Consider the following 27,504-nt stretch of genomic DNA (forward strand, 5'->3'; position numbering starts at 1 on the left):
CCAACAGGACACAAGAACTTAAAAGTGATGTTTGGATTTTTGATGATGACTGGAGAGATGGCTCAGAGGTTAAGAGCACTGACTGCTCTTGCAGAGGACCAGGGTTCAATTCCCAGCACCCATATGGCGGCTATGAACCGTCCTTAACTCCAGTTCCAGGGGAATCCGAAGCCCTCTTCTGACCTCCGTGGCACTGCACAGATGCACTCACATACATGCAGGCAACACACTCATACACATAAAATAAAAAAAAATTACAAAGTGATGTTTGGCTAAGGACTCCAACTACTGTGCTCTTAAATTCACGGCTGCATCTGCACTAAGACACCCTTTCCATGTCCATTGACTTCATGTCAAGTGACTGAGCACGGCAGGGACACCAAATGCTAGGAAACCCACTCCCCACAGATGCAGGCTTATGTGATCGTTGACCTCGATTCAAGGACTCCTGTGTGTTCCTTGAGCCTTCCTTTAGACTGTGCAGTGATCTTGAGTACTTTTCACCCAACCTTCCCTCTTCCTCTCCTCAGGGCAGAACTGCACCACATGTGTTGGCTGTCCTGGCTTTCCCTCACTCCTTTTTTATTTGTCTCTCAATGTTCCTCTTAATAAATCCTCCAGAGTTTTGACCAAAAAATGTGTAGTGGAGGATCTTGGTTTACTTCTTATAGAGGTTTACAACTCACTCTGGTGGAACACTGGACACATGGTGGATTCTCTGGAGGTCTAGGAAGATGTGACCACACAAGATGGATGTGAATAAGGACATAGTGATGGTGGTGCGGCTGGACAATGGTAGAGAGGCCAAGGGGATACCTACCTATCTGGAAGAAGGACGTGAAATCAGCTGGAATGTGATGGGGTTTTGTGAATGGAGTTTTGGAAGAGATACCATAGAAAGACAGGACAGTGGGAACGAGGATGGAGTAAGTATAGTGGTGGGAAGACACTGCAGGGCTCTGTAAACCTTGGAAGGCTCTGGATTTTTTATTAGCTGTTAAGGGAAGTCACTGGAGGGTTCTGAGCCTAGGCACTATATGATCAAATTTGTGTGTATTTTGGCTACTTCTAGGATTTAAGAATAGAAGCAAGACATTTTGGAAGCCACTGTAGCCATCCAGGAGAGAGATGACTTAACAGTAGGTGGGACTAGCATAGATGCTAGTAGACAAGAAAGCTTCCCTCTAATGAATTCTTTTTGCCCAGAAATTATGAAGGGCATCAAATATAAGGGAGGCTAGGGAGACAGATGGGATCATGTTCTTAATCTACTGGCTCACTGGCATTCACCGTCAGAGGTGAGCAAGCATTAGGGAAAGTCAATAGTCTGGAAGCTGGGAATATGTAGTTCTCGACTTCCCCATCTTCCCCATCTGATTGACATGCAATTTTCTGTACCTCATCTACAGAGCGTAGTCAGATAATTTTATGTCAGGATACTGGATTCATGACAGTGGAAAAAATGAAAAAATATTAAATAAGTTATAGTCAAGAAAAGGCTTAAATGTTTCATTACGTTCTATTTTAAGTATTAGCTAAGGCTTATCCTGGATAGTGTCGTATTCATGAAATATGACAATGTATATTTTCTCGATAAAAGATCAATAGTCAGCTCATCCTCCAATGAAGTAATAATTTCATTTCTTTTCTTATTACAATCTATTTTGATGTGACAGTAGTGACTGACACTTTTTCTTAACTACCAGACTATCTATGGGCTTTCAGCTCCATCAAGTTCACAGTGTGTTTGTATCTTTTTGTATACACGAGAAGATGCCTTCATGAAAAGACAATCATATAGCAAAACCATTTTATAAATATTTGCCTTTTAAACAAAAGGTATGCCATATATTTTTATTAAATCATAGAAAACATTTTCATACAAATTTTCCATTTGGGGGAAACTAGAATATTAAACATCTGGATAACAAAAAAAGTTGAAAGATACATCTGTCCTAGAGACAAGTTTTCAGTGGTCACATTTTTTTTAAAAAGCTGAAATAACTGTTAACAGGTTGTTGGCTTTTTCTACTCTTAAGCCAGAGGAACGGTATCTCTTATAACCCTCAATTTCCTTTTAAGGATTTTTTTTATTAAGTCAACATGAATTGAAAAGACAGTTAACATGAACTCTGAATACAAAAACCATTTCTTTTAAAGCAATGTCTTTTAGAATCCTATAAATGCTGAATTTTGAGAGATGGACTCATTTCACAGGGCTGACCATACTTCCCTTCTACAAGGTAAACATGTACAGCAGTGTGGAATATATCTCAGAATAAGTTAAATATTAAGACACATAGCATGTGTCTATCTCTCCTTCTACCAAATAAATTTCAAAGTCCATCGTAATCCTATATATTTATAAGAGGGTAAAGACTGAAAACACACAACAGTCATCAGAGCATGCTCTGTGAATGATCTGGCAGAATATGTACAAATGGTTTCATCAGAATCATGCTTGCATTCATTCCACAGGGATCAAAATGAACAGACCCTGAAGTTTACCTGAAGTGGACTGTGGTTCTGAAGTGTCAGATGTCACTTGTTCTGCTTCTGAGCAGAGACCCAGAGGTGACAGGGACATGTCTGCACTCATATCACATACTTATATAACATAAACACAAGTTAAATATTATCAAAATAATTTTAAATTAAATTGAAGACCACTACTTTTAAGTGCATGAAGTATTTTCCCCTCTAACTTCTTAAATGCATGTTACAGACCAAGAAGAGTAACAAGGAACATGTTAGAGGCCAGCCAGCTTCCTCTCAAAACTCCCTGGAGTTACATATACAACTGGGGGGGGGGGGGCAATTATCCATTCCCACTGGAGGGATGATCTCTGATCTCCGAATGCCATTTCCCTAAACTCAAGTCTGGGTTTCAGATTTGTAAAGAAGGAACTGAAAATAGCATCTTTGGGACTGGGGTCTTGCCCATGGTAGCCACATTCTTTTCCAGGAGATGTCTTCCCCACACCCTTAACACTGCCGGCCTCGTGAAGTTTTCCCCAGTACCTAATCCCCTCCAGTTAATCTGTAGACTTGGAGGTCTCCTAGGGAACATGTAAACAAATCTGGGGAAAACTGCCTTTCTGTGTTTTCCTTATGTCAGTGAAAAACCTCCTGGGCTAAGAAAAATGCCAATAGGAAGGATTACCCCAGTGCCAACATCTGCAGGCTTGCCTTGTGCTTATCCTGCTATAGAAAACTATACAAATCAAATACTTTTGCCTGGCTCATAAGAAATTATTAAAGAGGTCAAACTACCTTATTCTTTGGATTATCTTATTCCTGAATTATGACAAACACTCATCCAAGTTTGGGGCTGTTACTGGAGGTGGCTTGGAGATGAAGCCAGGCTCTTGTGCAGGTTGGGATTCTGACTGTGTCTGTTTCGACTGCGAACAGAAGAAAACATGGTGTTGCAACCTGGGACTTTGCACTTGTGGAGCTGGCGGAGGTGCACGGTTTTGTAATGGGCTCGAAAGGTCCCTTTGTTACTGTATATCTTTTGGCAGAGATGACAGGTTATGGGCAACCCAGAGGGCAGACTGGCAAGGCTCTGGTCAGCCTTCTCCATCAGGACACAGATGGGGTATTCATCTTCCCCAGGGACGAGGCTCTGTCCTTCACAGTTCCCATCACTGTCCTCCATGAGCACAGTGCCCTCCTCGCTCACCCCATCAGAGTCCCAGGAGGAATGGCTGCTGCTTTCCGACTTCATACTTGAGGTAGTGCTCAAATCCAGGATGGTACCCTCACTAGGGGGGCCGGAGTTGTAGCTCTCCAGGCTGGCACTGTGAACTTGGGATACTGGGTAAACCAGACTGCTCATTCCACTCGTTCCTTTGAAGATGACAGATGTCTGGGATGCTTGTGGTGTGAAAGCCACATCCTGATAGGCCTCCTTGGCCACATCTTTCAGAAGGTAAGCTGCATGAAAATGGTCCTCACTGCTTTCCAATGCTGCTTCATTCAACACGTTTTGGTGGAGGCTTAGGTTCGAGCTGTGTCTACAAGAGTAAAAAGATGGGTAGAAATGAGTTGGATTACTGTTTTCCAGCCTTCATTCTGAGTAGAAAGACTTGGCAGGCACACACCAGGAAAAACCTGTGCTGTGGCAGGAGTAATGGTAAAGGTTAGGACTCTTTGAGGTGTACTGTGTGGTTAGCAGACACTAGGCCATTGTTGTTACTGCTTGTCAGAAGCTAGCATTCAACAGGAAAGCTAACAGTCTGGAAACTTCCATTTTCACCATCTGATTGACGTGTAACTTCCTTTATCTCACTTGCAGAAGATGGCTAGACTACTTTAATTAGGCCAATTTAACTGGGATCCGGGAATCAGGAGATGCTAAGAGAGTATCATCAGTCACAAACTATGAGGAACTAAGCAGAGGAATTCATTTCAATGAAATGAGGAAATATTACCATCTTAAAACCCCACTACCTAATACAGTTATTGATCACCTGAAATATTGCTACTATAATATACAGAAAGGTATGTTATTAAATTTTACTTTTCTTTTCAGCTTTCTGATGTGACCACTAGGATATTAAACACTTCCTATGTGGCTTACATCATCTTTCTTTTGGATAGTGCTGGTCTTAAATATGTATACAAGTTTCACCCCTGATGTTCTATAGGTACAAGTGAGAATCTAATCAGCTAGAAGTGTGTGTGTGTGTGTGTGTGTGTGTGCATGTGTGTCCATCCAGGGTAGGCCATATTTGCAGTGTGTAAATACGTACCAGACAGGAGTTTTGCAAATGCAGCAGTGTGAGCACACCACCAATCTTGTACCCAGTGATTACTCCTAACAGGCAATGATGAGCATCCATTATGACACATGCTGTTTACCCCATGTTATCATTTAAATGTAACTTGTAAATCTGTGTTGTTCTTGCATAGAGAACCCCTGCTAACTTCTAACAAGAAAAAGCAGCCTTCACCAAGTGGTACAATCTTACAGGTGACAGGACAACAATCTCAACCAGGAAAAAATCTCTCCCCAAGACAGATCAGAATTATGCTAGAGTTGAGTTGGGGAAAATACCCTCTCCCTAAAAAATTAAAAATTAAGTTTTCTCTTCCAAACCTTCCAAGGTATGCATATGGGGAGGTATTGATCATATTTCATAAAATGTACACGATTTATTACAGTTTCTTTTATCCCCTTACACATTTTCCCTGACCATGAGAACTGTACTTCCAGATCACCCACTTTGCAAGCAGCTCTTCTTGGCTCCAGCTCTGCCCTGTGATTATGTTAGTGTTCCGCATTGAAGGGGCTGGTATGTGTCGGCAGAAAACCAGACAGCAGATTGACATATTGGTTCCACTACATACAAGTAGTTAAAAAAGTCAGACATTTACTGGAATTTGGAACAGAAAAGCTCTACTACAGCAAAGTAAATAAATAAATCTCTGGGCCTCATGTCCAGCTCTTTTAAAAAGTATCCCATGAACACTAAGAGCTAACTTCTGGGTTCTTCTTCCCCCTTCTCAAGCCTTGGAGGATTAGACACATTTCCTGAGGGGCCATGTCTCCTATGACGAGTGAATACTATAAATGCAAAGACCCTCTGGGCCACGTGCCAGGTTCCTCTTCTTCAAGGACTTGTGAATCGGGTGCCCACTGCTTTGTCTTCCCAGTGCAGCTTTTCCCTCTTCATTTAGTTGAGACCAGTGGTTCTCAAAGTATAGTCTGAACAAGCCTAGTGCTCCCCGACATCCTTCAAAGCAGCTCCCAAAGAGTTCCTAGCTAACATTAATATGGTAGTGTGCCAGAGGTTATGTAGCATGTGGTCTGCAACAGACTGAATGCAGAAGCAGATGTCAGAATCCAGCTGTTTTCTACTAAACCAGGTATTAGAGATTTGCAAAAATATAGACCATTTATATCACTGTATTTGTTTTGGAAAAATGTAGTTTTCACAAAAAAAATGTTAGACTAGCATATTCTCTCTCTCTCTCTCTCTCATAATATATGTGTATACACACACACACACACACACACACACACACACACACACACACACATATATTTTTTTTTCTTGTTTTAAAGTGACTTGACCAGGTATTTTCTCAGTTTTACTTTCTGGTATGGGGAACACTAATAGCTACAGCCCAAACAGAGAAAAGCATCTGCAGATCCTGAGCTAAGTGTTGGTAAAAAAGGGTTCTCAAACTAAAACATTTACTACTTGCTGGTTTAGACATAACCCTGCTTCGAGGAAGCCTTCATTAACATATCAAGGAGTCCAGTTAGGTACCTAATATTGCAGCTTACATTTCGGTGAAGCAATCTTTATATTCATCTGCAATCATCTTTTACTGTCTGTGTCTTCTGCTATACTGAATTGAAGCCTTTTGTGAGCAGGGCTTGTGTTCCCGAGAAACTGCTGCCAGTAACTGTGGCTCAAAAAGGGAAAGTGAGTTGCCCTAACAACACAACACAGTTCTCACCTTTGACTTAGCTGAAGTGGTGGTCCTGGGCCTGGGCTTGTCAACAAAGTCCTACTTAAAATTGTGTTTTTCAAACCATAGACTTTAGATAAAATGCATTTAAAGTTCTAGACTATTGGAATATGTAGTTTGAAAACATTTAGAATACAAGATGCTGTCCTGTTGTAGTCAGGAGCTTCTATCTACAAATAGATCAGAACATAAGAAAATACTGAATATATGAAAAGCATCAGATGAAAATGTACTGTCAATCTAGTATGTGTTCTAATTTAGTAGATACTGTAGACTTGAATAGTCTCATAAATACCAACGATAATATAACTGATAGGACTACCTCTTCTTCATAACAACAGCTTATTCATGAGCAAATACTCCTCTTCTTGGAGGGTGAAGGAGAAGGACTGGTTCACTAATTAGGGTACCCTAGTTTAACATCCTAGCAACAGAAGCAGGAATTTTAACTAATATCTTCTGTGTTCTCTCCTCTTTCTTAAAGACAATGAGAGTGTTCTTATGAGCTCTAGCCAGGAATGTGTGTGGGAGTCTTTACATTTTCACCCTCTTAACAAATTAGGCCTTACAATTTGGACTAAGTTAGTGGTGATGCTAAACTGCTTCAAGTCAAGCTTGTTTGAACAAATGTAGCATTTCAATATTCGCTGAGCCATTTATCATGTTGCATTTCACCAGACAGCTGACCCTTTTGTTAAACCTTCTAGATCATCTTTTGGTATGCTTGTTCTTCCTTTTACAGGCTGGGGAGGAGGATGACCTAAACACTGGTTAGTGACCAAAGTGCATGAAGAAAGTCAAGAGCAATGCAGCCACCCCAGTGCCAGGTCCCAGAGTGCCAACTCCATGAGTGCACACTTTGTGACTAGTGTGACTTTGTGTCCCATGAAAACCCAGCATTTTCCAATCCTATTACAACAACCCTGAAACAACTTGTCAATCACCTTTATTCTTTGACAGGCTAATATTTTAAAATTATTTAATCAACTAGTTATTCTTTCAAATGTAGCTGGCTGACTAGAAACCAAAGAAAAAGATTTCATTTGACGGACATTTTATGAAATGAAAATCAGGCAAGTTTTAAGAAACTACAGCAATTCTTAAAGAGCTTTCCCCCACCCCATCCTCTTCACAGTTATCTTTGACCCAAGTTGCTAAGGTGAGAGAACCAGTTCATGATACTTTCTATACCTTTGAGACCGGATGTGTTTCTGAATTCAGAATTTCTCACTTCAGAAAAGCAGAATGATACATATACTGAAATTTATATTAGTGTTTATAATAATTTTAAAATTTCATTAGTAACAACACTACCAATGATGCAGAAAGCCTTTTAAAAGATAGACTGGGGGGGGTTGGAGAGATGGCTTGGTGGTTAAGAGCGCTGGCTGCTCATGCAGAGGACCCATGTTTGATTCCCAGAACCCATATGGTGGCTAACAACCATCTGTAACTCCAGTTCCAGGGGAATCCGATGCCCTCTTCTGACCTCTGCAGGCACTGCATGATACAGGTGCACTTACATACATGCAGGCAATATACTCATGCACAAAAAAATAAAAACAATAAAGTATTTTAAAAGGTACACTAGAGAGATATAAAAAGCTTCATGGTGTTTCAGGTTGAGTTTTGCAGCCAAATGATTTTAGATTTTTGGAACTGAAAATTCGTATTTCCCTCAGAACAGCAATGGCATCACCTGAGAATTTGCTAGAAATGCAAACTCTTAGATCTCAGGTCTACTACAGCAGAAATTCTAGGATTAGGGTCCAGAAATCTGTTTTCACAACTCTCCAGGTGAGCCTGATACATGGTAAGGCTTATGGACCACTGTCTTAGAAGAGATGATTGCCAACAGATGCCTTACCTGTCTCTGCTCCTACGGGACGGGAACGTAGCACCGCATCCCTCCACCGTACATGTGTGTGTTTCTTTGGCATGCATATTCTTGTGATGCGTTTTCATACTGCAAGCATTCTTAAAAGTCTTCTTGCAGATGTCACACTGAAACCGGCTTTCTTCCTTCTCCCTCATGAATGCATGCCCCAGGTGCTCCAGTTCTTTAGAATCTTCCAGGCAAGGAAAAGTCACTCCTCTGTTAGACAAAGCACTGAAGAGTCCCCCAGCCAGCAGTCGCTGCTGCAGTTCCATGTAGTCAGGAAAAGGAATTTGGGGCTCTAGTCCAGGTGGGAAATGGTGTTCATGACCACCATCCTCAGCCTCTCTTGGCATCATAGTGGTCAGTGTTAGCTTCTGCTCAGCTTCCCTCTCTGTGTGTGTGGTCTGCTCGAGGGTTCTGCTGATAGCTCCATGAGACTCAATCATAGAGTCAAGATGGCAGGATCTTTCTCCTGGAGAGAGAGGCTTCCCTAAGCTTCTAGACTGTGTGTGCTGATCCTTGGGTACTCTGTCTGACTGAGGACTGCAATCCTCTGCTTCTTCTTCACTGACCACCTGCAGGGGCATGTCATCATCTGAACTGAGACTGTGTCTGTTCTCATTAGTTATTTCCACAGTTTCTTTCTCTATTTTGATGGGCATACTGGACTTCCGGGATTTCTTCTTGGGAAGAACATCAAATGGCATTTCATTGGAAACCAACTGTTCTGGGACTGAAGAGGACAGCAGAGGGAGAGATGGCAGCATGCCAGGCGTGTTTGCCAACTCAGCGGGAGTGGCTGGACTGCGATAGAAAGGAAGGACTGGCTGGACCGTCTTTAGATTGGGGAAAAGCACACCATTTTGCCCAATGCTTGCAAAAGCTGACTGGCCTTTGGAATCCTCCACTGAACCAGTGTAGCTGGGGAGAGGCCCACAGTCTGGAGACATCACTGTGAAACCTGGGTGCTTGTAGCTTTCAGAGCCTACCAGGTTCAGGCTGTTCCTGAGATCCTTATCCCGGTTATTTCTGTTCATTGGCATGTGCAGGCGAGGGTTGGGGTTGGCACTGTGTCGGTTCCGGCTCCTCAGGGAGCTGAACACCATGTTACACCCCTCAATGGTGCACTTGTGCTTGATCTTCAGGTGGACGGCATTGTAGTGGATCTTGAGGGTGCCTTTGTCATAGAATGTCTTCTCACATGCAGTGCAGAACACCCGGCCCTTCTTTGTGCTAAGGCTGTTCCTCTCAGGCTTTACTTTGGCCTCTGGGGAGAGCTGTGTCCTTTCAAGCTTAGTGGCAATGCTGTACGAGCTCGAGTCACTTAAGTGGGCACTGTCTTCCTTTTGAGTAACACCATCTGGACAGGTTAAGCATTGTTCTTTTTCAACTTGAAATGCTGTGGAAGTTAAGAAACTGTTGTCAGAGAAAGATCCGTGGATCTCCTGTTTGGGATCCTGGCTTTGGTCCTGTCCCTGCTCCAGCATGTACTGTTCGGGTAGTGACCCTACCAGAGCAGGAGGCAGAGGGTTGAAGAACTGGAAAGGCAGCATGAAAGTCATGTTGTTTATGAGGTTCTCAAAAGGGTGGATGCTGCTGGGATTTCCTTTGTCTGCAGGCGTGGGGAGGCCAGCACTCCTATGGCTGCAGCTCTCAATGAAAGCCCTGATATCTACATTTGCTGTGGAAGGTGGTATGATGATAGACTGCTCTTCTTTCTCTTGAATTGCCATGAGCTCAACTATGGACTTGGTCTCTCCAAAGCGCAGGAACTGCTGCAAGGTGGCCACTTCCTCCTCGCTGGTCATGATGCTCCAGTGATCTAACACCTTCCCTGATGCATCCTAAACACCAAGTAGAATTTTTAAAAAATGACCAATTACCACTCTTTATTCTGGTCTCCATGAAAGGTGCCATTTGATCAGAGTCTCCACCAGACTACACTAGGGTATTTTCCCTCTGGATTAGCACAGGACTTATAGAGTTTAATCTCTGCTCACCCTACTCTCCCAGGCCACAAACTCTGTATGTAGAATAACTACACAAATGTAAATAGTGGCCTACAATTAGTCCAGAAGAGGGAAATAAAATATTACTCAAGCCCATGAAACTTGGTAATTATTTTTCATCTTATTTCAAACCAACTGGTTGTCATATATCAGGCATAATAATTTCCCCACTAAAATTAAAGTACATATCATTGGAACAATAGTAATTTCTTAATATAAAGCATACAAATGGGGCAATCAGGCCTAGATATAACTCGAGAATTCATTTGCTGAAAATTTAATAATCTCCTATGCAACTACCATCAAAAAACAAATGAACATGTATTGATCTACTGCCCATGTTCAGAAAGCAGAGCTGTAATTACACTGGAGTGTTGGAGATCTTTCAAATTCTAGCAAGGCCTAACTTTTCCCAAAACTACAATAAATATTTTATCACAGAACATGTATTTGATGGCCTACTGAGATTTTTCACAGTGCATGTAAGAGTTTTGAAGATGAGGAGGATGTAACATCATAAATTTTTCATGCACCAGAGGTTCAAGGTAATTGATTCCATATTTTTAATCCTAACACTAGAAAGCAAGATTATTAGGATCATTAAATATTGATCTGTGTTATAATGTAAGATTGTAATGCTGCTCTTCACAGGGCTGTTTCTAAACATCTAGGGGTTCTGCACTAGAGGTGTGCAAACACGTTTCCAGGGAGAGATCACAGGCTTTAGAGTTTGGAAGAACGTGTTTAGTTTCTGGGTCTGCCACATACTAGTAGAGTAACTTGAAGCAAGATCTTAAAGCACTCTGAGCCTTCTGGATTTTCAGGGAAAATATGCCCACTTGATAAGATTTCTTGAAGAGTGTATTGCTGGGCAGTAATAAATGAGTGTTATCAATATCTGTTTTTAATGACTGACCTAAGATGGAAGTTTGTATTAGACTTGAAAATATATTTATCTCCCATTTCATTGAAAATTAAAGTTAGCTGTAATTTCTAGTGAAGTGGCAAAAAAACAAATTTCTCAAAGGAATAATATAATTCATTTCAGGAAATGTTATTTGCTTATAAAAACATCTTCAAGGCCTCTTTGAATGTGAAACATGAGGCTTCACACCTATGGCATGGCTTGGGAAATAGACAAGGGATAAAGGGCTGGAACACTGGAGAAAAGGTGAGAGTATGTAAGGAGGCTGAAAGAGAATTGTAGTGGTGGTGGTAGGTGGTAGGGAAATAAGAAAGTGAAAGAAGTGAAGGAAGAAAGAGGAGAGCATAAGGGAAGAGAGGGCATTGGAAGGGGAGGGAGTGGGAGAAGGTGAGGAGAGGGGGAAGTAGGGGAACAGGGAGAGGAAGGGGGAGAGGGATGAGGATGAAGGGGAAGGGAAGAATGCAGATGAGAGAGAGGGAAAAGGAGAGATGGGAAGAGGGAGAGGAAGAGGGAAAGGATAAGGGAGAGGGAGAGGGAGGAGAGGAAGTGTATGAACACAACAATAGCATACATGGAGCGGAGGAAAGAAGACCTGCAAAAGAGTAGCAGAAGCTTTAAAGAACAAGCAGGGGCAACTTCGAAGTTGTTTGTTGTGTGATTCTGGCATGGAAGATTCTGACCACCAGTTATACACAGATAGCATCTTTGGTCATTAGGTAGTTTGGGCATAATAAAAATAATGGAGGTGCAATCCAAAATGGGGCAAATGGTTTTCTGTAGAAGAGTCAGCTTATTGAAAAACACTGAGAATATGTCATGCTCCCACAGACATCTTGAAGAAAGTATATGACTCCCCCCAAAATATGAATTAGGGGCTTAAGACATTAGAAACAAGTATCAAAGGGAAGGATGGCCACCAATGACTGTCAGGGCACTGATTACATCAGTTACAGGGGCACTCTAGAACAGTGGCCGTGGTCACTGTACCTGTAGCACGTATCCACGGATGTAATCCTGAAGGGTCCAGTCTAAGGCATGGAGGATCTGCAGAACTTCATCTTGCTTCAATACACTGAAGAGCCGGTCCAGGAGGATTTTCAGACGAACAGGAATAGCCTGGGTCCCATACAGCATGAGGCTGCTGATATCAAACACCACATTGGACTGGACAATTTCCACCTGGCTTGTTGGGTACACGGGGGGAATCCTCAGCTTACTTAGAGCTGAAAATCAAATTGAAGAAATATTGTTTGGAAAAGTTCTAATTTTAGGAGAAATACTGCATAAAAAGTATGTCAGGGCTAATTCTCATTTATTTGTTCCAACAGAAAAAAAACAAAAAACAAAAAACAAAAAATACACGAAGGATTACTATCCTTAATAGCTACCAGGTTTCAATTTATGCAGAGGAACTTCTAAAATAAAAACGACTGACTTAAGCCTTTTCCTTTTCTTGTGGCATCCTTAAGGAGTAAGAGCATCACAAACAGGGAAGGGGCAAAGAAAAGGGGTGGGGGAACAAATGCATTAAGTGCATAATCACGAGAACAGACAGTTAGGAAGCAGAATTTGGAGGTGAAGATGGGCCTGGGAACCTGAAAGATCTGCGGTCAGGCCCTCATCTGCTGCCTTGGAGCTGCAGGGCTTGACAAATTAGCCACATAAATCTAATTTGCTCAACACAACAGTTACCAGCCGGTAGAACTGTTTAATAAGAGTAGAGCCAATCAAAGTTAAATAAGGTTAGAAATGCCCTTCTTCAGTGGCACTTGCCACACTGCCAGTATCTAGTGGTTCCAAGTGGCTAGTGATGGGCTGCCAGATTGGTAAATGCATAAGCAGGATGCCTAGGTCTCCGTTTCAGATAAGGAATAAGGGATACATTTGCACCAAAAATGTTAGGACACATTTCAGCTAAAAGATTAGAGGCTGGTTGCTACCAAGGAACATGTCTATCACTGCCACAGATAGCACAGAAGCATGTCTCTACATCTTTAGAATGGAGCTTTTAAGATACTGTATAGAGTTGAAATCTAAAGAGATAACACATGATGCTGTGAGCCTGTTACCTGACACATAACTGAATCTTACTATTTAGCCTACAAGTCAATTGATACTCCTTGGTATGAAATCAGCTCCTCTATACCGGCTGAGAGGGGAAAATAGTTACCATGAGCCACCCATCCATGTCTACACTGCTCACACTGACGATGGTTTATTTTCCCAGGTTTGAAACTTTGGCAACTGCAGTTCAGAGTGCAACCGATAGCCTGCAAGACAGAACACATGCATGCATAAAATTAAGTGCTATGCAGAAAATAGGTTATCTATGAAACAAAATCGATTTCTCCATTTGTCAGGATTCATTCAGCAGTGTGTGCCTACTTTTGCCAGGCCAAAAGGTGCATGCTGTATCTTAGGAAAGAGGACCAGCTAGTCCAGCACTTGGGAGACTACAAATATCTATACAGACATTCTGTATATGAGGACAGGCAAAAAGCTAGAAGGACTTCTGAAAATAGATTATGGTTCTAAAGGAGAGTATCTTGCTGTTATGAAGGGCATAGAAAAAGTCAATGGTTATATTTTCACCAACTCTCCAAGTTCATCAGAGCGGCAACCCTGAAAGACGTATAGAGACCACCTTGGAACAGGTAGAAGAATTACCTGAATCAAGAGTAATCCATGTATGGAATCTGTTATCTTTACACCCTTAAGATATGGTAGAGGCTGAAAGATATAGATAGATTTGAGGACAAGGAAGAGCTGGCTATAGTGGGGCTGATTCCTAGATCTCATTTAAGGGTCATATGACTGTTAGCAACAGATATAGGCTGTACAAACCCTGCACTGATGCCCCAGCTGTATGCTATAGGACCATGTCTGGTATGTGTATGCATATGCATGTGTCCAACAAAGACGTAAGTGTTAAGAGCAAAGCTTTATATAGAAGGCGTCTTTGTGTGTACATGTGTATGTGTGGTGTTGCTGTATGTTTGTGTGTGCATGCATGTATAGGTGCAGGTGCACATGTAGAACAGAGGCTGATTGATGTAGTGTGTCTTCCTCAGCTAATCTCTACTTTGTTTTTTAGAGTCTCACACTGAACCTGAAACTCACCAATTCAGCCAGACTGTCTGGCCAGTGAGCTCCAGGGATCTTCTGTGCCTTCCTAGTCTTGGGGTTATAGACATGTGCTGCCATGCCCGGCTTTTATGTGGGTGCTGGGGCTCTGAATTTATGTCCTCGTGCTTGTATGGCAAGCACTTTACCAAGCCATTTTGGCAGTGTTTCTCAAAAGCGGACAGAGACCTGAAGGATATAATCTATTATTAAACAAAAAATCCTCAAAGTTCAGTCACTGAGGTTCCTGGGAAGAGCTCTGAGTAAAATCTGTGTGATTCAAGGGACCTTTGAAATTAAGGACACTGTTGTGTTTGGAGGAGGAATGAAAAAGCCTTACATAGAGGTTTAAACCTCCAGTATGTCAGTCAAGGAACCGTGAGGCTCTACATGGAGGTCAAGGAAAGGAGAATGTGGCCAAGGATTTGGAAAATTCACTTCAAGGAGTACATAACTAGTCTTCTTTCAAAAAATCGGTTGCTGATAGGAGTATAAAATGAATAGCCACTTTACAACAGTCTGGCAGCTTCTTGGAAAGTCAAACAGTTACTATACAACCCAGAAATTCCACTCCTAGATGTAAAGCCAAGGGAACTGAAAATATGTCCACCCCAAAACTTCTACATGATTATTTGTAGCAGTATTATTCACAATAGCCAAAAAGTGGAAATAATTTCAATATCCAATAATGGATGAATAAACAAAATATGGTATATCTATACAATGGAATATTCTTTGTCTCAAAAGGGAAGGAATGAAGAACAGATAAATGCTACAAAAGGTTGATTCTTCAAAGACATGCTACACGAAAGAAGTCAGGCACAAAAAGTTGCACAGAAGTATGACTGTATTTATGTGAAACATCAGGAGGAGGCCAATTCATAGAGGCAGAAAGTAGATCAGTGATTGTGGGGATGGAGCAGGGCTGGGAATGGCTAACCAGTAGTGTTCAAGTGTTCTTTGGGTTACATGTAGGTATACCTCACTTTGTTACATACTCATTTATTGAGCTTGCAAATAATGCCATTTTTAGAAATTGACAGTCTGAGGCAATCCTGTATTGAGCAAGTCTATTGGCACCATTTTTCCATCAGCTCAGATGGTTATTTGCATCTTTTTAGCAGAACACTATGTTTCAATTAAAGTGTGTTTTTGTGCATTTAAAAAGAAATCATCAAGGTATTTTGGTCTGGCATGGTGGCACACACCTTTCATCCCAGCACTCTGGAGGCAAAGGGAGGTGGATCTCTATGATATTGAGGCCAGTCTGGTCTACATAGCAAGTTCTAGGCCAGCTGGGGCTACAGGGAGACACTGTTTCAAAAAGAAAACAAAAAACAAAAACAAACCCGTCATGTTATTTAATAGTTAACAGACTACAGCACAGTATAAACATAACTTTTATATGTATAGGGCAACCAAAAATTTCTTATGATTTGCCTTATCGTGCAGAACCAAGCACAACATCTTCAAGGTATGCTGTAGTAACTCTCTGGTTAACTTGTTTAGGAACTGTCAAACTGTTTCTAAAGCAGTCCCATTATTTTTATATTCTCACCAATAATGTATGAGGGGTTTATTAACACTTGTTAATATTTTGTTGTTGTTCCAAGTCAAGGTCACAGGCAGCACAGGCTGGTCTCTCACTATGTAGCCAAGGGTGACCTTGAACTCCTGATCCTCCTGCATCCATCTGCTAAATGCTGGGATTACAGGCCTGTGTTACCACATCTGGATTTCTTTTACAGCCATTCTTATGGATGTGATTCGTGCCTCATCCTGGCTTTGATTTGTTTCCCTGATGTAACCATTAAGGATTTAGCATCTTTTCTGTGCTTTTTGGCTATTTGTGTATCTTCTTTAGACCTATTTAAAAAATATCATTATTTTAAAAAATATTCTATGTGTTATTTTTTAAAATTTGTTATTTTTTTATGTGTATGCGTGTACTGCCTGCATGTGTGTAAGTGTACCCATGTCGTGCAATGCCTACAGAGGACAGAAGAGGCCATCGGATCCCCTGGAACTGGAGTTATGGATAGTTGTTAGCTGCCATGTGGGTGCTGGGATTCGAACCCAGGTCTTCTGCAAGAACAGCCAGTGTTCTTAACTGCTGAGCCATCTCTCCAGCCCCTATTTTTATTATTTTTTTTATGTGTACAAGTATATTGTCTGCATGTGTGTAAGTACACCCATCATGCAATGCCCATGGAGGTCAGAAAAGGGTTTTTGGATTTCCTTGGAACTGAAGTTACAGACATTTATTAACTACCATGTGGGTGCTGGGAATTGAACCCCGGTCTTCTGTAAGAGCAGTCAGTGCTCTTAATTGCTGAGTTATGTCTCCAGCCCCTTTACCTATTTTTAAACTGGGTTGTCATTTTAGTATTGTGTTGTAGGAGCGTTCTTTATATTTTTCAGGTATAAATCTATTAGCAGACAGATTTGGAAGTGTTTTATCTTTTCTTTTTCTTAATGGTTTTGAAACACAGAAGTTTCAGATTTTGAACAGTTTTTTTTTTTTTTTTTTTTTTTAATAAAAGTGTCCTAGGGGGCTGGAGAGATGGCTCAGAGGTTAAGAACACTGACTGTTCCTGCAGAAGACCTGGGTTTGAATCCCAGCACCCATAATGCTACTAACAACTGTCCGTAACTCCAGTCCTGGGGATCTGACAGCCTCTTCTGTCCTCTGTGGGCATTGCATGACATGGGTGTACTTTCACATACATGCAGGCAATATACACATACACATAAAAATAATAAATAAAATATTTTTAAAAAAGTGTCCTAAAATTAGACAGTAGTGATGATACTATGACTCCATGCATGAATATACTAAAAGCATGTGAAGTTCATCATAATAAATTTAAAAATTGGTGACCATGTTTAAATACTGGTGCAATTTCCCATGACCTGACTGCCTTCTCCTATTTATTCTGATTAGGATGGGACTGAGTAGAGTTGCAACCAGGAGTTGTCAGGCAAAGGAATAGAGCTGCTCACAACAGAGGTGTCAGCAGATAGCAATGACACTGCCTGATCAGTTCCGGAGGCTGTCTCCAAACAGAAACATGAGAAAGGCTTAGAAAAAAACTTTTTTGATAAAGTCATAAAACATAAGAAAGAACTTGATACAGCTAGATACACTTAACAAAATATGGTTGAGGAACATGGTTCTAACGTGAGACATTATCTTACCATTTAAGAATTTCTACTTGCAGATGCACATACAAATCCATTAAATGCGTGAACATACACATCTCTATAGCTAGACCTTATACATGATTAATTATACTGAATGAAAATTAAAGAATAAAAGTGAATGATTTAAGTTACATTATATACCATAAAAACAACAAAAAATGCACCATTAGCTTAATTTTGTCCGGCATCTCACACTTGGCCACAACCCTATGAACACGAGCTTACAAATGAACTGTTTTTATACTGCTGAATGCTAATGAAACACTAAGTTATAATTAAGCCAGAGTAATTTTTACACAATCTAGATTTTGTAAATGTGATTTAAAAGAAAATATTTTAAATATTTCTTTTTTTAAGGAAGAAAAATTCTTTTTGCCTTATATCTTTCAAGATGTCATCCATTTTCAAAAAGGTACTAGAACTCCGTAAGTAAACTCACATTTCATTTATTTTAAAAGGACCTGTTTTAAGAGAAAGAGCTTGCACACGCTTGCTCCAACCTCTAAAGAATTCGCTCAAAAGGCTGAGCCTCATGCACAGTCCCAGAAAATACCGTGTGATCGATCCTGTCTCAGACTCAGACAAAACCAGAGGGAACAATTCTAAGCCTACTTCGTAGCCCAACACTGAAACTTATTTTCTGCATCTCTCATCACCTGACTCGGGATCTTCCAACTTTAGCACCACTGACATTTTAGGCTGCATACATCTGTGTGCCTGTCTTGTGTATTATCCAGTGCCTGACAGCAGCACTGGTCTCTGCTCCAGTGTCCATTATACTCGTCTAGCCATTTCCAAATGCCCTCAGGACCCATGTCATCCCAAGTGGAGACCACAGACCAAACCTGATCATTTAATTGTAGCAGCTTCTCGTTTGGGGACAGAACTTTAAACAAGTTGTTTCTATACTTCCAGTGTATGAATGTGGTATTTATAAGAAGCATTTGTGTCGTTGCACATGAACCCATTTGAATAAGGCTTAATAAAGCTCATTAAGCATCTATGGAAAAAAAAGTCTCAGAGGAATTATTTATGATCTAGAAAAACCTAATTACAGTATCTAAGAAAACTTCCAATATTAAGACTCTTGGATTTTTCCATCCATCTTGGTATTCCATGATACTGCAAACTTACAGCATCATTACCTAGAGATAAATTAAAATGTTAAAAGTGAAATCAAACCAAAAAAATTCTAATTACAGGACGAAAGTACTCATGTAAATCAAAATGGAAAACTCTTGAAATTTACATGCTTTCCTTTGGGTTGCTAATACTTTTCCATTCTTCAGAAACATAAAGCAGATGTTTACAGCATTCTGAGCTCATCAAGACATGATTATTGCTTCTTACGCACTCATCTTAATCAAATGATTTCCAGAATTGTTATTAGTCACTGTGATATGCTACAAATCAACATTGAAAACTTTGGCTGCTTCTTTTCGAAACAATCATTTGCTCATTCAGTCACCTAAAACCATGGACACTGCTAGTGTGTGACAGGGTTTGGTCATTTGCTGTCTCATTATGTGAACATTATGACCCATTTGATCTTCCAGACACCCCTTTTCTACCTTTAGCTTGGGGAGATACTTTCATGAGCTGCCCTGTTAGAGAGGCTGAGTTGAGCCCCTGACATCCAGCCCACAGGGTAGAAGCCTGTGATAGAGTTTGAATTATTGACCTCAATAATAAAAACTGCTAAAAATCAAAGCCACTTTCATCTCTAGACCGAATATTAATTCAGGGAGATATTCTTGAGGATGTAAGTGGGAAGAGGGGAAAATACAAGAACTTTGGGACTCCCAGATTCACAGCACTGACACTTCGAAGGGTCGAATGTGATGGGACAGAGGTGATGGTTAACTGTATCCAGCCAGGTCACTTTGTCAACTCCAGTTATTTAGTGCACTGCCTAGTATGCTAGCTTCATGTAGCTACTAGATTTAGTTAAAGAGAATAAAATTTGAAATTCAGTTCCTTGGTCATACCAGTCATACTTCTGGTGCTCAGGAGCCACATGCAGCTATCATGCTGAACAGTGGAGATATAGAATATTTCCATCATCAAAGAAAGTTCTATGGGACACTGCTAAATTCCATGGTGAAATTGGCTATTATCTTTGACATGGCGTGGTTCATGTTTAATAGGTAATTTCATTTAATCTTTACTATCTTGCTGTGAGGAGGGAATTATTTTTAGGACACTTAAATTTATTGACGCCAGTGTTGCTACAACAGAGCTATGAAAATAAAGGTAGAAAGTGAGAGTCAGAGACCAAACAGAGACTGTTCTGCACAGGACCCTATGGGGCATGACAAGAGTCTGGATTTTGATCTAACAGTGAGCATCTTAAAAAGATATGAAATGAGGGGCTGGAGAGATGGCTCAGCGGTTAAGAACACTGGCTGCTCTTGCAGAAGATCCAGGTTCGATTCCCAGCACCCACATGGTGGCTAACAACTGTCTATAACTCCAATTCCAGGGGATCTGACACCCTCTTCTGACCGCCACAGGCATGGCACAACACAAGTGCACTTACATATATGCAGGCAATAACACTCATACACATAAAATAAAAATGATAGAAAAGATATGAAATGAGTATGCTCAGCCTGTTATGAAGAGACTTCTGCATGCATTGTTGGGGAGCTTAAATCCCTCCCCCTCACCTCACTAAGGAGCTTTACTAAGGGGTGGTTAACATCCAGGATTTTCCCTGTCCTATGCATATCTCTGGTTAAGCCATATGACCTTCAGCTCATGTGTCGGAATCTTTGACTCAAACAGTTCAGATAGATATTCCTGCCAACTGTTTAGCTACATCAGTGAAATACACAGATGAGCGATGAAGAGACGAATTGGCGTTGTTAGCCCTTTCCTGCCACCATGCCCAATAGTAGGTTCCCAGGTCTTCTGGTTTTGGTTTAACTCTACAGGCACAACTACCAAAAATGATACTACAGGCACAGCTACCAAAAATGATATAGATAAAAATATCCCTAAACGTTTCTCCACAATTCATCATTTCAGAAAGAGAAAATGAAACAATTATCACATCTATCAACTAGTGAGGAGTCTGATTCTTGGTAAATCTTCCTCTGTATTACTTAATACACTGTATTACTTAATTTAAAAAAGTGACTGAGTGAATCACTAAGAGAGCTATACCTTGTACAATGATTGCAGATGCCCATCTAGTATTCTTTAAAACTTTTTATTTATTGTTTGTTTGTAGACATGCAGTCCACAGTGGGCATGTGGCAATCAGAGGCCCACTTGTGGGAGTCCATTCTCTCCTTCTACCACGTGGGTCCTGGGGATCAAACTCAGGTTGTCAGGTTTGGCAGCAGGCATCTTTACCTGCTGAACCATGTTGCTAGCTAGCCTCTAGTGTCCTTTTTTTTCCTGACATGCCTTGGTAAAAGAATTTTAGCTGGGCCTGGTGGTGCATACCTTTAATCCCAGGTACCTGGGAAAATGAAGCAGAAGGATCGTAAGTTCAAGGCTCGCCTATGCTACAAAGTGAGTTCAAAGTCAAAGTGGACAACTCAGGGAAACCCCATTTCAAAGTTAAATGTAAACAGACTGTTTGCCAAATGTGTGAAGCCCTAGGTTCAATCTCAGTACTGAGAAAAAAAAAAAAAAAAAAAGGAGCTGCTTTAGTTTTCAGATCTTCACTGGTGGACAGGTGACTAAGTACTGACTAATGGCATACAGTAGAGGTAGCTAAGTGTAGCATTATAGAAAACTCCTCATGAATGGAAGCTGGCTGACCTGAGATTCCTCCATCCTTCCTCTTTCTTGGAACAAGAATCCAATGTCTGGAGTTCAGAGTGCATTTTGTGACCATCAGGCAACCCTGCGGTAGTATCACAAGGACAGGACGGCTGAGAAGAATGGTGACTATTATCTTGGTGCCTTTTACTAGCAGCCAGATGTAGTTCCTGGTTTACACACCAGTCTTCCCATTGACCATTGAAAGGACCACAAAATCCCACATAGAAAATGGCTTACTAGTAGAGATTAAAGAGACCAAGATTAGAGTCTGTGGCTCTATCTTAATTGTGGAATTCTAAGGCTCCGCCAGATTCTCAGTGGTAATGATCATTAAGTCCCCAGTGAGAAATCAAAGGACCTCAGGCTGCCAAACCACAATTCACTTTCTACAATCCACCAGGCTTCAGAACAGAGGGCTTCAGGTTTTCCCAAACTGTATTTTTAAAAGGTGAATATAGACAACTGCTGTTGGTTTGTTTGAGTCCAGGGAAATTTCAGTGCACATCAGTACTGCTGATCAGTACACATAACTCCAGACATACTGTAAAGCTGCTGAGGCCACCTTCAGTTGTGGGAGGAAGTGGGAATTCATTTCTCTTCACCTGCAGTGAAATTGTCATTCTACTCCCTCTGTGGCTGCAGAGCTAGCTCTCCTGCTTCAGCAAACTGCATCATTCAAAAGTGGGAGCTACTCTCTCTTTGGAGTTGCTCTGTCTTATTTTTTATATTCCACATTTTTCTTATTAGAACCTGATTTTTTTTCTGTTTCCTACCTTTCCCCTTGACGTGGTTCACTTTTTATTTTTAAGTTCACTGTTTTCTCACATGTGAAACCCCACAGAGGTACAACTAGGGCTCTGAAAGTAGCATCATCATTTGTCAGATAGGCAATAATTTGTCAGATAGGCAATAAGGGCAACTGGGAACAAAAGGGAGGGAAACTCCTGAGGCCCTTTTGTATGAGGTAGCTTAGTCTGCTGCTGACAGCACTGAACTGAAGCCCACCTCAGAAGCACACAGACCAGATGCTCATCCCACCAACACATCATGCCATCATCTTACATAAACAGCTTTAACAAAATGATAACCATTTATTTTAAAAGTTGATCTTTGTTTTATAAGCTTCAACCACATTCTGGGAACCACAGAGCACTTCAGGAGATGCAAGATTGAGACTAGGGTCTGCTATGGGCAGGGGGTACATGGTGCCACTGGGAAGTCACACAGATAGGTTGGTCAGAAACAGCAGAGAATATGGTTGTTAAAAGCTTAGCATGTATTACTATTTACTCTGTGAAAACCTAAGAATCCAAAATATACTTGAAACTAGTATAAAAGTCACTGGCCACCTTTAGAGCATGTCAGGAAACCAAATATTCTGAAAACCAGTAAAGGAAGGGAAAGAAAGAAATATGACTCTTTTCCTATACAACCTGTGTTGCAGGGTAGCCAAGTCACTGATGAGAGAGGTTCTCCTTGAATGTGAGTCAATCAAAGAAGAACTACTGTGCCCCCATTTCATAGCTCCTAATGAAAAGGGCAACAACTAGGCCATCTACTTCTGGCGGGAAGATAAGCACCATCACACATCTGGTATTCTTGGCAAAACATATAACCCTGTATCTGATCAAGCTTCTTGATCAATTCCCATTTAAGAAAATACAAGAGACAGACGTGTATTTAAATGCTATCACAAGAAAGTAATAATCAAATCTAGACTGGGGAGAACTCTAAGGATGACTGACTTGGCATTTTCAACAGATAATGGCAAGAAAAAAAGACTATAAAACTAGAGTTAAAAAGACAATGTCTACACTTGGCTCTTAATTTGCACAAACCAGTGGTAATAATTTATAAGAATCTAGGAAATTTGAAAACTGTTTGGAAATTTAATGGCATTAAAGAATCATTATAATCAACTATTATTTTTTGTTAGAGACTGAACCTACGGCCTTATACATGTGTGTGCTCTCCCACTGAGCTATACCCCAAGTGATTTTAAGATGCTCTATGGTATACTGCTTTTGTTTTTAAATGGGGTGCATTTGTGTTTTACAACTACAATTCAAAATATTTTCAATGACACTGTATGGCACCCCGAATTTACTTCAAAATAACCTGGGAGTGAATGGGTAGGAGTCAGGGAATATAGATGAAGAACTGCCCAAAAGATCACTACTGAAGTCCCAAACATGCATTGCCAAACTTCATTAAATTATTCTAATTCTGATTATCTGAAATTTTCTGTAATAAAATGTGAAAAAGGAAACTATGTCAAGACTCCCATTTCCTCCAAAAGTTTTGTCTGGGTGAGTTGACAGATGGACAATGCTGTAAGGAGGGCAGAAGAGGCTTCTCTTCAGAAAGTTGGCACACTCTGTGTGCAGGCAATATCCTGGATCTGGGCACAAAGAAAGGTTCATCATGCTCATGTGTGTCAGGTCCAGAAGCCTGGGCCACAAAGGACAAATGTCTACCTGGCCACTAATAGTCAACCTTGTAAAGCAATTTAGGGTGGGGTTAAGGGGTAACCTGATGGGACAATCAGAAACTCTCTGTTGGGTTACTAGAAACATTAGGTTTCTGAGCAATGGGGAGACACTGCTTACCAAAATGAGAAGCGAGGATCAGGATTGAAAGAAGGGATCTGGGGAGCCTCAGGAAGCAGGCAGTCAGCATTAGCAATGTAAAAAATGATACTGAAGGAGAACTGACAGATTGCAGCGTCTCACAGCAAATAACAAACGTGAGGAGAGGCCAGAGATAATGCGGGCATGGAGACAGGACTGCAGAAAAGTCAGGTGGGAGGTAGAGCCATTTCAGGTAGATGTTGGAGTAAATCTACCTGTGAGCACATCTGTAAGGCTCTATTGCTGCTTAGTTCAAAGAGCATAATGGGGAAAATACTTGTTCTTTGATGTTATAAATCAAAGCATAAATCCAATGCCAAAACAACTTAACATCTCCACCTTTTTTCCCCTTAAAATTATTAGTTTTGAAAACAGAAAATGTGGAAAATAGTAGAAAAGACACAAATATGTTAAAAACCAAACTATTTCGTCTTTAAAATATTTTTAAAATTATACAGAAATAGAAATGATATGGGCATTTATAACTTTTATAATCTATATTTGGGAGACATCAGAAGGAATCTTCAGAAGCATTTGATAATATAAGTCAAAAAGATATTAATGGTGTGTAACAGAATCAAGGGGGGGGATACAAAGCAAGAAACAGACAAGAAACTTAACTTTAGAATTTTAGCTAAGGTAGCCAGTTACCTGTTACATGCAACTTTGCTATTAATGCTGATGTAAAATAAAAGTCAAAGTGTAAACATGCCTAAATAAAACTCTTTTAGGAACTTACCAAGAAGTAGAAACTGACTTTTTGAAAAAATAAGCTCAGTCTTAGCTAATTACACCATCAGGATCCCCCCCTGACTTTAAAAGCAACATGGTGCACTACGAAATGTCACTGAGGTAGGAAAGTTTGAACTTCATATTTCAAGAAACAATCAGAGGGCTATGGAACAAGGGCAATGCTTCTAGTTACTGGTGAAGAGCTAGAAAATAATTTTTCAAGTTTCAGTATATGATGGCATAATCTGCAAGAGGGGACAAAAACATTTAAAAGCCTAAATTAGAGTTCACTGGAGTAACTTTTCTTTTACACAGGTCTGTTTGAACCCAGCCTTCACATTTTATCTTTATTTTCCTAACCTCTCTCCTCCTTCACATTAGTGGAAATTGTCACCTTCCTTTATATAGAGTCCTCTTGTCATTTGCTGGGTTGGTTTATAATGAAGAGTCCAAGTGTGGACAGAACGGTGACAGCTTATGTCTCTGAGGAGGCCCCACACTGGACTCTGGAGAAGCCAGGCTGCTTCTGTCTGCACTCACCTTCTTTGGCTAAAATGTGCATGAGTGTGTGTGTGTGTGTGTGTGTGTGTGTGTGTGTGTGTAGAATGGTGCGATCTTGAAAATTCCAGAATTGGGGAAAAATGTCAAAGGATGGCAAGATAAGCAGAAAAAGGTTTCCAGATAGAAACCAACTTAAAAGGGAGATCCCAAAACTTCCCAGACAGATGTTTCTTCTATGCAGAACCTAGTTTTCTTTAACATCTCTTGGGTAAGCCAACAACAATAAACACATAAAATATCCACAGAAGAATACTCACAACAAGGTAATTTACCAAAAAATAAAAAACAAATTTCATCTTAGATATCAAAACAACAAATAGGTGGCTCAGTATGGAGCCACGCCTGTAGTAGGGTATTTATTTCAAGTTCTTTTTTAAGTGGACTATTTCTGACAAAAGTAACTAGCTCATGCCATCTGTAAAGAGAAAAACTCACCCTGGGGTGAAGCACACTTCTCCTACAAGTAATTTACCTTGCAGAACCTTCAGGGCAAGTCCTTTTAATGACCACTGTCAAAATAACTTCTAAACCCATATACAAAAGCTCAAAGGCAGAATTCCCCTCCCCATAGACTGCAGTTTAATTTTACCAACAAACCAAACTTTTCAAATATTTCCCTGTTTATATTTATTGCTCGGCATTGGTAAATGACAAATGCGTGCTTCAGAGTCAATTAGAAACCTAGATGGCTTTTCTCACTGTGGGGTTGGAGCATCGTTCCAAGCTGAAGATCCTGAGGTACAGAATGTGGGTATGGTCCTGGGATACAGGACTAACTTCTGTAAGAGGGAGGTGTAATAAAAACCAAATCACCCTCTGTATACACCTCATGTTTCTAAGGCAACTACTCTAATGTGAGTTATCACCATAACAGATCACCTGTGGTACATCCTAGTAGAAACCCACTGTCAAACAACTTCACATTAGTAACAACTTTCTGACTGACAAGAGAGGAATGCTACGAAATCCTTACCAATATGAAGGGATTGCATGGGCACAGATGATATTACAAATTAAATTATGCAGCTCTCTGAATGCAATTTTGAGTTCCCAAGGTCTGAAGAGCACACATGTTAAGTGAAGATTTCATCACTGCATCTAACAACCAACTACAACAGAAACAAGTTCTGCTTCCCGACAGCTGGGCGCAAGAGTGACAGTTTCAGTGTGAAATTAAAGTTTGCAAACTTATCAAGACAGCAAAACAAATGAAGATTCATATCTTACTCTTTAACTCTCTGACAGCCAAAAAGAAATGCTATCAAAATTCCTTACGGGACGAGAGGCAGTTATCTTTCTAAATCTTTTTAAAGCTAAAATCAAATTCAACACAAATTTAACAAATGAAGTTAAGTTTTTTTTATATGTGTGCAAAATTTCATTTTGACATACGTAATTTTAATGAAAGCTTAACAATGTGCATCACCGCGTTTGGGAAGGGACAATTGAGAAGTCTGCACATTTATCACTAAACCAATGTTCGAACACAGAAACATCAATTTGCAAACGAAACCCAAAAAGATCCCGGAAAACTCTAATAGCACACTAGAGACAATAAGCAAGGAATAAAAGGACACCAAGAAAATAAAAAGGATCTACCAAAATGCTGTTTCCCAATTCACGTATACTGTCAAGCCAAAACTTTTTTAATGAGAATGTTTTTTTTAATGTTGCTACATTTGTGTTTGCATGCAGTAACACACACACACACACACACACACACACACACACACACACACAACATCCCTCTACCTCTGACAGGGAGTCCCAGGACACCAATGGGGTCTCTTTCAAGCCCCTTAAGTGTTAACAGCAGAGGCCTGGCCGCGACTAGGCGTCTGGCCGATTTAAATGCCCTCATCTTCAGAGGTCTGCGGTGAGCCCAGTCATAAAACTAGGGGACATTACCGAACCCCCGAGTGTCTGATCTTTCCCCGCAACACACACAACTTCACTCGTACAATTAAGGCTGCTAGTTGGCATTCCATTTAACTGTCAAACTCGGGCCGGTGGCAGCCCCACAGCCACAAAGAGATGCCTTAAATGAGAAGAACATGTTTCTACACCACATTTGAGAAAGTTTGGCTCGGAGCTATGCTCTGATTGATATCAGATCTCCTTCACTCGCCTCTCCACAATCTTGTCACATCTGGCTGACAAATCCCCAGGAGCGTATCC

The 27,504-nt window shown here is 40.7% G+C and overlaps 1 protein-coding gene across 1 annotated transcript; it reads right to left on the reverse strand.

The window, feature by feature from the left end:
• Positions 1 to 3,271: 3,271 nt before the first annotated feature.
• Bnc1 (basonuclin 1) lies at positions 3,272 to 27,504 on the reverse strand. The gene is made up of 5 exons (XM_008844439.1): positions 27,320 to 27,504; positions 13,470 to 13,569; positions 12,287 to 12,522; positions 8,354 to 10,209; positions 3,272 to 4,019 (listed from the first exon to the last, which is right to left on the reverse strand). Exons 1-5 carry the CDS (start codon positions 27,395 to 27,397, stop codon positions 3,335 to 3,337), a joined length of 2,955 nt encoding a protein of 984 aa, XP_008842661.1. The 5' UTR covers positions 27,398 to 27,504; the 3' UTR covers positions 3,272 to 3,334.

Source organism: Nannospalax galili, unplaced genomic scaffold, assembly GCF_000622305.1.
Source record: "Nannospalax galili isolate Female #2095 unplaced genomic scaffold, S.galili_v1.0 scaffold902, whole genome shotgun sequence".
NCBI lineage: Eukaryota > Metazoa > Chordata > Mammalia > Rodentia > Spalacidae > Nannospalax > Nannospalax galili.

Bases quoted from the DNA above. Each gene is read 5' to 3' on its own strand.
- Bnc1 (XM_008844439.1), bottom strand. From the start codon at position 27,397: ATGTGGTGTAGAAACATGTTCTTCTCATTTAAGGCATCTCTTTGTGGC. The intron at 13,570-27,319 runs GTTAAATGGAAT...TCTGTCTTGCAG, and splicing joins CCACCGGCCCGAGTTTGACA to GCTATCGGTTGCACTCTGAA. The intron at 12,523-13,469 runs GTAACTATTTTC...TTTGATTTTCAG, and splicing joins ACATGGATGGGTGGCTCATG to CTCTAAGTAAGCTGAGGATT.